This window comes from Muntiacus reevesi, chromosome 1, assembly GCF_963930625.1.
Source record: "Muntiacus reevesi chromosome 1, mMunRee1.1, whole genome shotgun sequence".
Classification (NCBI taxonomy): domain Eukaryota; kingdom Metazoa; phylum Chordata; class Mammalia; order Artiodactyla; family Cervidae; genus Muntiacus; species Muntiacus reevesi.
In genome coordinates, this window is record NC_089249.1 from 270,946,194 (window position 1) to 270,961,550 (window position 15,357).

At 39.8% G+C, this 15,357-nt stretch overlaps 2 protein-coding genes across 12 annotated transcripts in view; one reads left to right on the forward strand and one right to left on the reverse strand.

The window, feature by feature from the left end:
- Positions 1-682: 682 nt before the first annotated feature.
- Positions 683-11,757, forward strand: RFESD (Rieske Fe-S domain containing). Its single transcript, XM_065917805.1, has 4 exons — positions 683-826; positions 9,209-9,387; positions 9,494-9,528; positions 11,471-11,757. The coding sequence occupies exons 2-4, from the start codon at positions 9,210-9,212 to the stop codon at positions 11,732-11,734; spliced, it is 477 nt and encodes a 158-aa protein (XP_065773877.1). The 5' UTR covers positions 683-826; position 9,209; the 3' UTR covers positions 11,735-11,757.
- SPATA9 (spermatogenesis associated 9) overlaps positions 9,554-15,357 on the reverse strand; it is a 57,814-nt gene continuing 52,010 nt past the window's right edge. For 8 of the 11 annotated variants that reach the window (XM_065917676.1, XM_065915340.1, XM_065917288.1 and 5 more), the window contains 2 exons: positions 13,290-13,403; positions 9,554-10,174 (listed from right to left, as the gene is read on the reverse strand). In XM_065917676.1, coding sequence (XP_065773748.1) covers positions 9,986-10,174; positions 13,290-13,403 — 303 coding nt within the window. In that variant the 3' untranslated portion in view covers positions 9,554-9,985. Of the gene's footprint in view, positions 10,175-11,905; positions 14,261-15,357 lie in introns of those variants that run through there. The other 3 variants (XR_010660854.1, XM_065917552.1, XM_065917462.1) reach the window with 3 other exon arrangements.

The following is a 15,357-nucleotide window of genomic DNA, read 5'->3' on the forward strand; positions in this document are numbered from 1 at the left end:
ATTCATTACATCATGAATCGTGCTGTTGAGTATGTGGTTAGAAAGTAATTCACATGTCTACACAGTTTTTAACCACTTCCCAGCTGTTGCTCATTTGGGCTATTGTCACTTGCCTGGCAATAAACACCATTATACATTATATGCATCGTGAGGAACTCTAGTAAATATTTTTATGAGGTAAATTTCTAGAAGACAGACCACTGAGTGAGTTCAATAAACACCATTATACACAGATCATACGCATCGTGACGAACTCTACTAAGTATTTTTATGAGGCAAATTTCTAGAAGACAGACTCCGGGTGAGTTCAATGAACACCATTATACATAGATTATATGCATCGTGACGAACTCTAAATATTTTTATGAGGTAAATTTCTAGATGTAAGACCCCTGAGTGAGTTCAATATACACCATTATACATGGATCATACGCATCGCGACGAACTCTAGTAAATATTTTTATGAGGTAAATTTCTAGAAGACCCCTGGGTGAGTTCAAAATCTAGATAAATGTGGTGGGCTCAACAAACGTTTTAAAAGAACTGGGGAAGCCTACGTCTGTAAAACACACGACTGAGACGGTCACTTCGGAGGTCCCGGCGGAGCGCTGCGAGACGGCGGTCGCGGTCACGCGGGGTCGGCAGCCGGCGACGCCTCAGAGGCCGCCCCGGGGGCGGGCGCGCTGGGTCACGTGGGCGGCGGCGCCCCGCCCCGCCCCGTCACGCGGAGCGCCACGCGGCCTCCGGTTTCCCTGGCCGGCTCAGTATCCTCACGCGGGGGCGCTGCGGCCGGGTCTCGCGGAGGTGGGGCAGGGAGCCGGGGAAGGTAAGTTCTATTCCCGCCGCGGGGTTGGGCGGCCGTGCGCGGGGCGGAGCTCGCGAGACTCGCCGCTTCCGGCCGGGCGGCGGGCCGGGGCTCGGGCTTCCGGCGGCGGCGGAGACCGGGAGTGGGTTCGCGGTTGCCCTGCTGATTTTCCTCCCGGCTCTTGTGAGCGCTGCGGCCCCGCCGCCCTAGACGCTGCTCTCCATATCCGTGAACCCTCAGCGCAGGCTTCCGCCTGGGCGCTGTTAGCCCATCGAGCTTGTTCACCGTCAAGGCTGGTCCTCACTCCGGACCTGCAGCTTCCATTCAGTTCAGTTCAGTTGCTCAGTCGTGTCCGACTCTGCGACTCCATGGACTGCAGCAGACCAGGCCTCCCTGTACATCACCAACTCCCAGAGTTTACTCAAACTCATGTCCACTGAGTGGGTGATGTCGTCCAACCATCTCATCTTCTGTCATCCGCTTCTCCCGCCTTCAATCTTGCCAGCATCAGGGTCTTTTCAAATGAGTCAGTTCTTTGCATCAGGTAGCCAAAGTATTGGAGTTTCAGCTTCAGCATCACTCCTTCCAATGAATATTCAGGACTGATTTCCTTTCGGATGGACTGGTTGGATGTCCTTGCAGTCCAAGGGACTCTCAAGAGTCTTCTCCAACACCACAGTTCAAAAGCATCAATTCTGTGCTCAGCTTTCTTTATGGCTCAGCTCTCACATCCATACATGACTACAGGAAAAACCATAGCCTTGACTAGACGGACCTTTGTTGGCAAAATAATGTCTCTGCTTTTTAACAGCTGCCTCCATGGGCCGTTTTTTAACAAGTTTTCCTGGCATTGGGCTTCCCTCATAGCTCAGTTGGTAAAGAATCCGCCTGCAATGCAGGAGACTCTGATTCCTATTCCTGGGTTGGGAAGATCCCCTGGAGAAGGGAAAGACTACCCACTCCAGTATTCTGGCCTGAAGAATTCCAAAACGTCGAACAGGACTGAGCGACTTTCACTCTTCTTAGCATTATTGCTTTGAAGCATATAAAACCTGCCCCAGAGTTGCCACAGCCCCAGCTGTGGATAGCCCTCTTGGGTATCCATCTCCTGAAGTCTGCAGGCAGAATGATCACCCACGTCTTGACAGCCATGCTCCCGTTGTCTCTGGTTCTTGAGCTTGGTGTTGACAACTGCAGGTTGTCTTGACTCAAACGTTTAACACAGCTTGAAGTCCTTGCTCACAGGCTATCAGAGCTGGGGGGACCCTTAAGAGAGGACCGCCACAATGATTGCGTAGTTTACCACGCCCAGGACCCACCCTGGACACTTGACTATCCTGAGACTTCTGTCCCTCACCACCATCCTCATTGCAGGACTTCGTTATAGCTGCACACACTGCAGCGCAGTGAAATTAGGCGACTTCTCACAAGTTACACAGAGCCGGGGTTCAAACCCAGGTGAGCACACTTGCTACTCTAAGGCCTCTAATGTCGCAGATGACAGTTGCGGATTCCAGGACTGGCTGCTCAACTTTTAAATTGTTAGGGAAGATGGTGACTGCAGCCCTGAAATTAAAAGACTCTTGCTCCTTGGAAGAAAAACCATGACCGACCTAGACAGCATATTAAAAAGCAGAGATATTATTTTGCCAACAAAGGTCCATCTAGTCAAGGCTATTGGTTTTTTCAGTAGTCATGTATGGATGTGAGAGTTGGACTATAAAGAAAGCTGAGCGCCAAAGAATTGATGATCTTGAACTGTGGTGTTGGAGAAGACTCTTGAGAGTCCTTTGGACTGCAAGGAGATCCAACCAGTCCACCCTAAAGGAAATCAGTCCTGAATATTCATTGGAAGGACTGATGTTGAAGCTGAAACTCTAATACTTTGGCCACCTGATGTGAAGAGCTGATTCATTTGAAAAGACCCTGATGCTGGGAAAGATTGAAGGCAGGAGGAGAAGGGTACGACAGAGGATGAGATGGTTGGATGGCCTCACCAAAGCAGTGGACATGAGTCTGAGTGAACTCCAGGAGTTGGTGATGGACAGGGAGGCCTGGCATGCTGCAGTCCATGGGGTTGCAGAGTCGAACACGACTGAGCGACTGAACTGAACTGATTCTGTTTTAAACATTCGTTGACACAAGTCTTGCACATTGGCTTTCCTAAATTAAAAAAAAATCAGGACCATCATCTAAGGATATGTATATGTGGCATATACACACAAACATCTTCGCTAAAAGGTTTTGTACCTTCAAGATAGCTTATGTGCATGCCACCTATTTTTGATAAATCCATGGATGCTACTTAGATAAAATGGTAAGATTTATATATCAGTGTTCACAAAGTTTAGACATAAGATCTCAGTTTGAATCTTCACTGTGATTTGGTGAGTTTGGGCAAGCTTTTGTTAAAGTCTTTTACCCTTAGTTTTCTCATCTGGAAAAGAGGCATTTTTTCTGATGATTAATGAATTCATATATGCAGATTTCAAGCAGTTGGCACTCACTGAAGGGTAGCTAGTTTTATCTGTTATTATTCTGCCAGACAAAGAAATCTAAAGCTATGGCATTTCTCATCTCTGAACCTAAAGCAAAGGTGTCACCTTGGAGCTTTGCATTCTGATAAGCATAGGCCAAGTCCCCAGACTCAGTAAAAGCAACTTTGTGCTTTTGTGCTCAAGAATAAGAAGAAATTCCTTTAATTTCATGTTTCTTTTGTCCCCACCGTCTTACAGAAACTTAAGTTATGCTAAAAAGATTCCCTATGCTGGAAAGGTATCTAATAGAGACAGAGGATTCATTTAGCTAATTAGTAATTTTATGTGGTGTTAGCACCTTTAGAAACCTAATTTTTGGTACAGTCCAAAAAATATTTCTTGAAGAGAACTGTGGAAGAAAATGACTCAACATTTCTTTAAGCAGTTTTCTTCTAGCTCCCATACTGAGTAATGCAGTTTAATTTTTAATTTTCTTATTTTAAGAGTCTACTGTCTTAAAGTTGACTCAACACAGAGGAGATGTGTAGGAGTATATGAATAGTGCATCAAAGTAACAGTAATTAAGGTGAACACAGTGACTTCTTTGCTGAATGGACCGTGATATTCACATTATTTAATTAAGAATAATATGGGTGTTAATTATAGTCACCAGATATCATAAATAGACCACCTATGATGCTTAGAGGGAACAATTATTTGAAGTATGAGATAATACTTTTCTAAGCAAAATGCAACACTGATCGTATTTCTCTGAAACCTTTATCATTTAGCCCCAGCTTTCTCTGCTCGTTTCTTATCAGCCCATGCAAAGTTCCCTACAATTTTCCTTGGTTGGGGGGGAACCCTGCAAAGGCTCTAAGAGACTGAAATGAGAAAGGATAGTGTTTGGTTCTCATTTATTTGGAAGTTCAATAGAATTTAATTAACTTCTGATGCTAATCCATATCTCACGTGTTTTGGTACTTGCTTGAGTTATGTATTTCTTTTCTATTTGTTGCCTGGAAAAAGAAAAGTAAGAGGACTGTAGGTTTATTTCTTCCTCCATGGCAAGTCTTGAAATAAGCTGTACAAAAATTTCAAATAGTCCATTCATGATCTGTTTACATATACATTCTCTGAGGACAGAAAGTACCATTTTATCCCTTTTCTTGGATTTAGGATCATTTGTTACATAAAGTAGGATACCGCTTAAATTTGGGGGGAAAAATAATTTTAAATATGAGTAAGTGTAATACATTGATAAACACTTAAAATTTGTGTTTATTATCCCCTTGTTTTTCTTTGTAAATTTTCCCTATGTACATTTATCCACAAATAATACATTGTTTTGTTTTGCCTCTTTTGACACTTTATAAAAATAGAACCATACTCTGAATTCTTAAAACCTTGTTTAAAATTACATTTTTGAATAATCCAACTTGACATAGCCATACATTTTTCACTGCTACACAGCATCATTGAACGAGTATAAAAATCATCCGGTCTACTGTTGATAGATTTGACTTGTTTCCTATCTTTTGCTGTTATAACTATTCTTGTGCATTTTTTCTGGTGTACCTGTGCACACTTCTATGGAATATATCTGAAGTGGGATTATTGGGTCATGAATGTGTTCAGCTTTGCTAGGTAATGCTAGATTGTTGTACCTCTAATTGATGTCATCACTAACCGTTGCTCCATATCCTTGCCAATACTTGTTACTTTTTGCCAGTCTGGTGGCTGGAAAATAGTATCCTATTTTGACTTTGCTTTATATTTCTTTTACATTTTTCTACTAATTAGGTTGAGAATCTTTAAATGTGATTTCTGGCTATTCAGACTTCCTCATCTGTGAAATGTTGAAATGTTTGTGTCTTTTACCCATTTTTATAATGGTTATTTGCCTTTTCTTACTTGTTTATAGAATACTTCATGTTTTTGGAATCAATCCTTTGTTAGTTATATGTGTTGCATGTTCCATATTTTTCTTTTTCTTCAGCTTATTCCCCCCCCCTCCTCTTTTCAATTCATCTGTCTGTCCCCATTCTTCTTATCATTATTGCCCTTCTGTTCTGTCACAAAATGTGATAATGACTGCACATGCAGCAGAAGTAAATGTTACCATCTGAGCAGTTTGTATGCTTTGGGCACCTGCCAAAATCAAGTAAAACCAGATAATTGTTTAGAAATGTTGCAGTCCAGCCTCTGGTCAAGCATGGCTAATCCAGAAAGTCTAAATATTGGATGTTCTTCATCCAATTGTATTAGACCTCATTCTCTATGGACACTCCCACTCCAAGTGATTCTGTTGAATTCTTTAGTTCAAAAACTGCCAAATTTATCTCTGTAGTGAGTCTCAACTCTAGTCTCATATATCTGACCTTTGACTTGATATCTCTTGAGTACCTCAGACTCACTCTGTACAAAATGTAACTAGTTCCTGATTTTTCCTTTCTTTCAAAGTATCATTCCTTTCTCAGTCTGCCCAATCACAATCACAAACCACATAGTTGCACAAACCTAAAACCTGGGAGTTAAATTGCCCTGAGAATCCCATGGACAGAGGAACCTGGCAGGGCTGTGGTCCCTGGGGTCGCAAAGAGTCGGAAACGACTGAAGTGACTTAGCACATCCTTCTTTATTTCTTTTCTGTAGCTCCTTCATTCCAGTTCATCAGCCCAAACTGAGTTTGTGCCTCACTCAATCTTCTTACTGGGGCGAGGCAGGAACTTTGAATTCAATGTAAAGGAAAGCACTACCCTAATGGAGTTTAGGAAATTACAGAGATGTCAGATTTGTACCCTGTCATTTGCATTGTTAACCGTTGCTCTAATTATTAGGAGATAAAGGAAACAAATATAGAAATTCTTGGCAAAACAGTATATATAGTTTTATTTAGAAACTATCATAGAAAAAATAAAAATACCAACATAAGGGAGGCCCTCAGGAAAATCCTCTACATGGGGCCTGAACCCCTGACAATGATACATCTTGATGTTTCTTTCTCATATGAAATTAATAGACCACGGCTTTGTTCTTGAAGTATACAGAAGGTCCCTTTGAAAGGGTTTCTTTCAAAGAAATAGGCTAAGTATCTGTGCTAAGAAAAAAAATTTAGAATAACTTACAGATTCTCTAAAATTTATATACTTCTATAAATTGAAGAGAAAGTCACACTTTGAATGCCCAAGTAAGACAGAAGAAAGTAATGACAATATGTGAATTAAGAAAATTAAAGGCATCCATTCACACTTCTCCATTCTACTAGAATATGGTTATCTGGTTGATCTGTACGAGCTGGCTGTCTACACCAGGCAAAACCAACTTCAGTTCAGTTCAGTCACTCAGTCGTGTCCGACTCTTTGCGACCCCATGAATTGCAGCACGCCAGGCCTCCCTGTCCATCACAAACTCCCAGAGTTTGCTCAAACTCATGTCCCTTGAGTCAGTGATGCCATCCAGCCAGCTCATCCTCTGTCGTCCCCTTCTCCTCCTGCCCCCAATCTCTCCCAACATCAGGGTCTTTTCCAATGAGTCAACTCTTCGCATCAGCTGGCCAAAGTACTGGAGTTTCAGCTTCAGCATCAGGCCTTCCAATGAACACCCAGGGCTGATCTCCTTTAGGATAAAACCAACTTAGCCACCTTTTAACCAAGAGGTCCAAGACTATTCAGACTGTCAAAGAATCCTGTTGTTCATTCTTTAAGTCGTGTCCGACTCTGTGACCAGGCATGCCAGGCTTCTCTGCCCACCACGATCTCCCAGAGCTTGTGCAAACTCATGTCCATTGAGTCAGTGGTAACATCCAACCATTTCATCCTCTGTCGCCCCCTTCTCCTTTTCCCCTCAATTTTCCCCAATATCAGGATCTTTAACAGTGAGTCAGCTCTTCACATCAGGTGGCCAAAGTGTTGGAGCTTCATCTTCAGCATCTGTCCTTCCAGTGAATAGTCAGGGTTGATTTCCTTTAGGATTGACTGTTTGATCTCCTTGCTGTCCAAGGGATTCTCAAGAGTCTTCTCCAGCACCACAGTTTGAAAGCATCAATTCTTCAGTGCTCAGCCTTCTTTATGGTCCAACTCTCACATCCATACAAGACTTCTGGAAAAACCATATCTTTGACTATATGGACCTTTGTTAGCAAAGTGGTATCTTTGCTTTAAAACACTGTCTAGGCTTGACATAGCTTTTCTTACAAGGAGCAAGTGTCTTTTCATTTTGTGGTTGCAGTCACCATCCACATTGATTTTGGAGCCCAAGAAAATGAAATCTGACACTGTGTCCATATTTTCCCCATCTATTTGCCATGAAGTGATAGGACTAGATACCACGATCTTAGTTTTTTGAATGTTGAGTTTTAAGCCAGCTTGACTTTCTTCTTTCACCATCATCAAGAAGCTCTTTAGTTCCTCTTCACTTTTTGCCATTAAAGTGGTATTATCTGCATATCTGAGGTTATTGTTATTTCTTCCTGTAATCTTGATTCCAGCTTGTGCATCATCTAGCCTGGCATTTCGCGTGATGTACTGTGCATATACATCATGTATATGTATGCCCAGGGAAGGGGGACTCCCTTGGGGGCTCAGACGGCAAAAGCGTCTGTCTACAATGCGGGAGACCCGGGTTCGATCCCTCGGTCGGGAAGATCCCCTGGAGAAGGAAATGGCAGCCCACTCCAGGCTCTTGCCTGGAAAATCCCATAGACGGAGGAGTGTGGTAGGCTACAGTTCATGGGGTCACAAAGAGTCAGACACAACTGAGCGCCTTCACTTCACTTCACTTCACTTCACTCTGCATATAAGTTAAATAAGCAGGGTGACAGTATACAGCCTTGACGTATCCCTTTCCCAATTTGTAACCAGTCCATTGTTCCATATCTGGTTTTTACTGTTGCTTCTTGTCCTGCATATAGGTTCCTCAGGAGGCAGGTCAGGTGGTCTGGTATTCCCTTCTCTTTAAGAATTTTCCACAGTTTGTTGTGATCCACACAGTCAAAGGCTTTAGCATAGTCAATGAAGCAGATGTTGTTTTGGAATTCCCTAGCTCTTGATCTCTGGTTGCTCTGCCTTTTCTAAATCCATCTTGTACATCTGGAAGTTCTCAGTTCATGTACTGCTAAAGCCTAGCTTGAAGGATTTTGACCCAAATCTTGCTGGCGTGGAAATGAGTATCATTGTATGGTAATTTGAACATTCTTTGGCACTGCTTTTCTTTGGGATTAGAATGAAAACTGACCTTTTTCAGTTCTGTGGTCACTGCTGAGTTTTCCAAATTTGCTGGCATAATGAGTGCAGCACTTTAACAGCATTATGGTTTAAGATTTGAAGTAGCTCAGCTGGAATCTTGTCACCTCCACTAGCTTTGTTTGTAGTAATGCTTCCTAAGGCCCATTTGACTTCAGTGTTCAGGATGTCTGGCTCTAGGGGAGTGACCACATCATCATGGTTATCTGGATCATTAAGAGCTTTTTTGTACAGTTCTTTTGTATTCTTGCCACCTCTTCTTAATCTCTTCTGCTTCTGTTAGGCCCTTGCCGAAGAATCCTACCTTCAACAAAGCTAAAAACAACACTGATAATATGCCAGTGTTGTTTAGCATTGAATTTGAGAGGGAATAAAAGGATAGTGAGACTTTAGTATCTGTCAGGAGTTCTGAAATATCTACCTTAGGCAATGAAGTGAATCAAACACCAGTCCAGTCTAAAAGTGGTCAGTCCTCCCTAATTTTGGCAAGCTTTAAGAATTCTAACTTACTATCATGACTGACTATAATCCATTATTTTTTAAAGTGCCTCCATCAGTCTCAGGGAAATCAAACTTCTCTTATGATTATCTCTGTGAGTTACGTGTAATGAAACTAGTGAAGACCACTTGCAATTTTTTTTTCTTTCTTGTTTTTGTTTGTGGTTTTGTTGTTGTTCCACTAGCATGGATCCTGATGATTCTGAACAAGATCCTGAAACAAAGGAACAATATGCTTCTGTCTATGTGGGCAGAGAAGAAGACATTAAAAGATCTGAAAGAATAACAGCTGTTGTCCATGACAGAGAAGTGGTCATTTTCTACCACAAAGGAGAATTTCATGCTATGGATATTCGCTGTTACCGTAAGATTTTATTTTTCATATGTAAACCTTGTATTTACTTACTGTCCAGAAAGCTATTAAAAGTTCAGTTTTTTAGTGACCAGATGTATGTTCAATTTCTTTGCAGACTCAGGAGGACCTTTACATTTGGGAGAAATAGAGGTATGTAAATCTGTTTTCAACAAGTTCAGATGTTTTCTATTTATATTCCTACTATATTTACTGTCTTTATTCACAAATAATTTATATTTGGGTTTGAACTATATTTTCATGCTTTGAGTATAATTACCAATATTCTAGGAATTCACCACACTAACAACGTAAAGAAAACCATTTTACAGGTAAAGATGAGAAATATACATGTCTTCTGACCTAGCAAATACACTTTGAAAGATCTACCCTGCATATTATTGTACAAAAGTATATATATACGCTTACATATGTGCATACAGTATATGCACATATGTAACTATATATACACTTAAACATTTGTTAAGTACATACTTAAGAAGTTGATTGTGGTATTATTCATTGTAATGAAAAAGTGAAGGAAATTTAAATGTGTAACAAGAGGAAACAGTAAATTAGGACTCCCCACGCTGTGGAACAGTGTGCTCGGTCATGTCCGACTGTTTGTGAGCCCATGGACTATAGTCCACCAGCCTCCTCTGTCCGTGGGGGTTCTCCAGGCACGAATCCTGGAGTGGGCTACTATGCCCTCCTCCAGGGGATCTTCCCGACCCAAGGATTGAGCCAGGCTCTCCCACATTGCAGGCAGATTCTTTACCGTCTGAGCCACCAGGGAAGCCTGTGGAATAGCATACAGCCAGTAAGTTAATGAGGCATGAATGTCAACAGTATATTTTTGAGTGGAAAAAAGCAAGTCAAAGAATAATAGGTCTAAAGAGGTCCCATTTTTTTTTTTTTTGTATGGAGATCCCATTTTTAAAAAAAATATTTACTTTTTATTATTCTACATAATTTGAATTTTTCCAATGTGTATATATTACTTTTATGATATAATAAAAATATCAGTATATATATTTTAAGAAAGAAAGAACACTTTGAAGGCTTAACTGAGGCAGGATGGGGGCACTGTTTTACTTCCTTGCATTCCCAAACTAGCTGCCCGATTTCTTTTCTGCCTCATGAAACTGATCTCTCTCTCCCTTCCCTGTGTCTGTCTCTGACTAGCACAAAGTATATGCTTAAATTCAGTGTTCCACTCTCTATACAACTCATATCTACCTACTTCCACACCTGTCCTCATGTTAAAAGATGTGTGTTTAAATTATGAACATGAACTTATGAATCATGAAAATGTTTGCTGACAGTTCTGGCCGGGGAGGTGGTATGGAACAGCACTTCCGCACTTCTCGTGTGGAGATAAAAATGTCAGCATCTGGATGAGAGAGTGGAAGAACTTCCCTCAGTTTCAGACCATCATGACAGCTATAAAACCTTGCTGCTCAAAGTGTGGTTCACAGACCAGCAACATTGGTGACACCTGGGAGTGTCTTGGAAATGCAAATATTGCATCCTGTTCTGGGACTACTGGACTTAAACAAGAGCTCCACTTAAACAAGATCATGAGTAAAGCCCATGTCCTTTAACATTTTAGAAGCACTGCTTTAGGACAGCTAAAAGTTTGAAATGAACTACTTTGGATCATAAATTGCTCTTTAGTTAACATATACACGTATGCCTTTAGTAACCTCTCTTGAAATTATATCTGAGACTTACCATTCTTCCACCAGCTAGTGAAGATTCATTTAGAAGCTCTTGAAGCCCTTGCCCCATTTCTGTCATGGAAGTGACATTAGTATCTAACAGATAACAGCATACTGGGGTCACATGGGATAGTTGCCTGGGCTGGTTATCTTCTGATAGAGCTCTAACACACTGGGTTTCTTATCAACTGCAGAAGAACTTGATGACTGCTGAGATTATGTTCTGCCTTATACTGAATAATTTGTAAATGGGAGGAAAAAAGAGAAGCCTGTTTTGCAGCCTGGTTCTTCTGCAGTAAATTCTGTTCTGAGTCTGAGATTTATTGTCAACATTGGAAATGTCATATTATAAAATCAATTATTTCTTTCCCCAGGAATTTGATGGACGAGCATGTATAGTTTGCCCCTGGCATAAGTACAAAATTACTTTGGAAACAGGAGAAGGACTGTATCAGTCTATAAATCCTAAAGACCCATCAGCAAAACCCATGTGGTGCTCCAAAGGAATAAAGCAAAGGATTCACACAGTGACAGTGGACAATGGGAATATTTATGTGACTCTTTCTAATGAGCCTTTTAAGTGTGACTCTGACTTTTACGCCACTGGAATCTTCAAAGTAATTCCAAGTTCCTTCTGATAAAATTTCATGGCAATGAAAAATGTTGTGTATGTTTCTAAAGTATTTTTAGAATAACCTTGCTGAGTACCAAAGATGACTAACTTTTTCCAACACAAGCACATTTATCATCTTTAACAGTCATATTTATGAAAGGTTCAAAGGCACACGTACTTAGTATGATGTAAGGATCATCATCGGGATCTACAGAATACGTTTCAGCCAATCCTCTGGATTGATTGGAACCTTAAGGTTATAGGTTTGAAATGTGCATTTGAAGAAGGATAAAAATAATTTAGAGTAACCAGAGTGAAGAAAAGGTTAAAAAAAAAGATTAGCTCTACTAAGAAAAATTTAGGGGGAAAATCCCTACTTGATAGAGTAGACTTTATCATGGAAAAATTTTAATGTATACGAAGTGAAGAGAATAATAAACTCCCAGCACCCACCTTCAACAGTTACCAGCATTCTTCTACTCTTGTTTCATTTTTGCATGCATTCACCACCCCACCTATTGATAGTTATTACAATTTTTTTAAGGTAAAATGTAAACACATTGAAATACTTAAGTTTTAACTATTCAGTTTTTCCAAATAAATAGCAGACCTTTTACACTTGAAAAATACTTCCCAGAATGGGATCAGTGTACATGCTGAATTTAAAAACAGGAAACAACTTGCCTGACATTGAAACCAATAAACTTTAGCTCAGTTTCTCTCAGGTCATAGTACACAGTTTGAAAGTAAGGAAGAGACAGTTGCTGCTCGCCATGAGAGATGTGACATCTGCTTAGTGAGCCAAAGGGCTCTGAATGCCAAATGAAATTTCTAAATAACAATTTTTAAAGAATTTTTATTTGTATAGAATTTTGCACATGTATGTACAACCAAGTGTCATATAAATGTCACAGAGAGAAGAGATACAGGGGTGTTCCTCAGAGTCTTTTCTTCTGAGTTCGTAGGCAGATGTTAAGTTAGTTAACCCTGCTTTTTCCATGCCAGTTATTTATGGCCATCACTTTTCTGGTTGCCTCATGCCCACGCTGTACTATAAATCTCTGGGTACTGATCATCTAAAACTCAGTAGCACATAGTAGAATATAAGGATAAGTGGGACCAGAAAGAACTATGAGGAACAGACTGAATTCAGAATGAAAAAAGCTTTTTGTCAACAGTGGAACTTAGCCTCAAACCACAGTAATCTTCTTAGTGACACAGGGCTGAATTAAGTCTTAGTATTCTAACAGTTGGATCCTTTCTCTTGACTATTGTAAAAATAATAAGTGAGTAAAATAGGTATCATTAAGGCTGTGCTTACAGAGCCTTTTGCTATATACTATATTTTTTCTGATATATTGCTACATGCTACCCATATTCCAACACTTGCTTTCCTTAGACTACTACTGAGCCAGGCCTGTGTTTTTTATAAACACTGTTAACAGCAGCAGTTACCCACGAGGTACAGAAAATGTACCATCTCTGGAATGGATACCTCCCAGTCAATTATATCAGGCGCTCATCCTCCAATGACTTAACACATGTCCAGAATTTAAAATGCATGGAAGAAACCAAAGTACCTCCAGCAGGCAAAAGCCATGACCCTGGTCTGTGGGACCAATCACAGAAGCATTTTTTCCTGAGGATCCGGTGGCAACAATGAGTAATGTGGACTTGGATTTTAATTTGTTCCTCTAGATGGGGAAATAAAAATGTCATGTCATTCTCATATACAGACATCTCATCAGATTTGTAAACAATATAAATTTACATCTATGAGTTTCAAGTTCTTCATAACTTTATAGATGAGTTTTAAAATAACCAATAATAGGAAAACTCAAACTATGCAGCCTGTAGATAGAAAATATATATATATCCTTTTATTATCTCTGAAACAGATATGCAGCATTTTAATAGGGAGGGTTTTTTTCCCCTCCCAGATAAATAATTGGAAGGATACTCTAAACAAGACTTTAATACAAACATAAATGTATTATAAACATGTCCATATTATAAACCATCGCATAGAGTCTAACTCACCAAAGGGTACATTTTCTTGTTCATTAAAAAATATCACAGTCAACATTGATTCATTTTATTTTCTCTACCATATACATACTTGAGAATGACATTTTAGCAATAGTCCGTCCCCCACCCCCATTTTTTTTCAAAGCAGAGCAGTCAGAACATAAAAACTAGTTTCCTAGTTATGTCATTAGATAATGCTTAAGCTCTGTTCAGTGATATTTAAGTTCAGATTTGTTCATTCATTCATTCCAGTTGATTGGTCAAACACAGAATGTAAAACCTGAATCTTATTACTCAACTTATTAGCAGGAAGTTTGGGGCGATCGGAAATACTGTCTGGCTTCTCTGGTAATGACCTGTAAGGTTTTGCTTTGATTTCACCTTCGGGAAACAGAGGCTCAGAAAGCACAGGCTCCGAAAAGGCATTTCTAAAATTTTCACTCTCCTCTCTGTTTTGCCTTATGGATTCTTCTTCTTGGAAAATTTTCATTATCTTCTCCAGCACAGCATTAACACAGACTGTCTAATAATTTTTAAAAAGGTAAGGTTTCTTTATTATTGGAGTATAATTGCTTTATACTACTAAACTTAATAGATAAAAATCCATTAATGCAATAAAACATTTAACATAAAATCATTGATCTGTATATTCTAACAAAGAGGTGCTTTCTGTCAGCTTCCTCTGGCACATGATAAACATGAAGAGGCTGATTCCTAATTATAAATATACCATAATCTAGAAGGAAAATTAAAACATACTATGCTTTAATAAAAATATGCTTCACATCTCTAATTCATGTTTTACATCTTTATTCTCTAATTAAATGAAACATTCCTTTATTCTCCTGACTTAATTAAACATTTTCTGAGAGATGGAATTTATCCTCAAATATGTTAATATCTCAAAGTAGGTTTTCTGTTTTTACTTTTTTCCCATATAGACTTTGCTTATACCAATTATCTTCCATTGGAAGGGCATAAATATTTTGGTAAGAATTTAGTAAATTAATGAATCAACAATTTCTAAACAAACTTGTGATCCACTTTCCCTCAAAAATGCCATTTGCTACTTTAAGGGTGTCAAAACAAAACACAGATTTAAAAATATAACTTCAAAAATTGAGAATCACCAAAAAAAAAAAATTTTTTTTTTAATTAAAAAAAAAAATTGAGAATCACCAAGAGCTGTATCTGTTAAACCTATAAGTTTACTGATGGAGATGATGATGCCAAGCATTTAAGGCAAGCAACAAGAATAATAAAATCGGTAAAATACAAGAACACCTAAACTAGCTTCTTTTACCAAAGCGATGATGCCTTCAAGGTGACATAATAGGCGACAAATGCTCAGATGTTCCTAAAGAGAGGAACAGGAAGGCAGGCCTCGGCTTGAACAACCCTTTCCTCCTGACCTCCTGCCTCCTCTTTCCTTTGCCTGTCTTCCACCTCCGAATGGGGACACCAGATGCTTCCGTTTACTTCCCGGCGTTACCGTCTGGCAATGTGACCCCTCTGGCCAACGTAATAAAATTTGTCTCCTGGGGAGGAAGATGGGAAGGATTTGGAGGAGAGTGTTTCCTCCTTTTTATATAGAAGAAAGACTCTGTCTTTTGCCTCTAC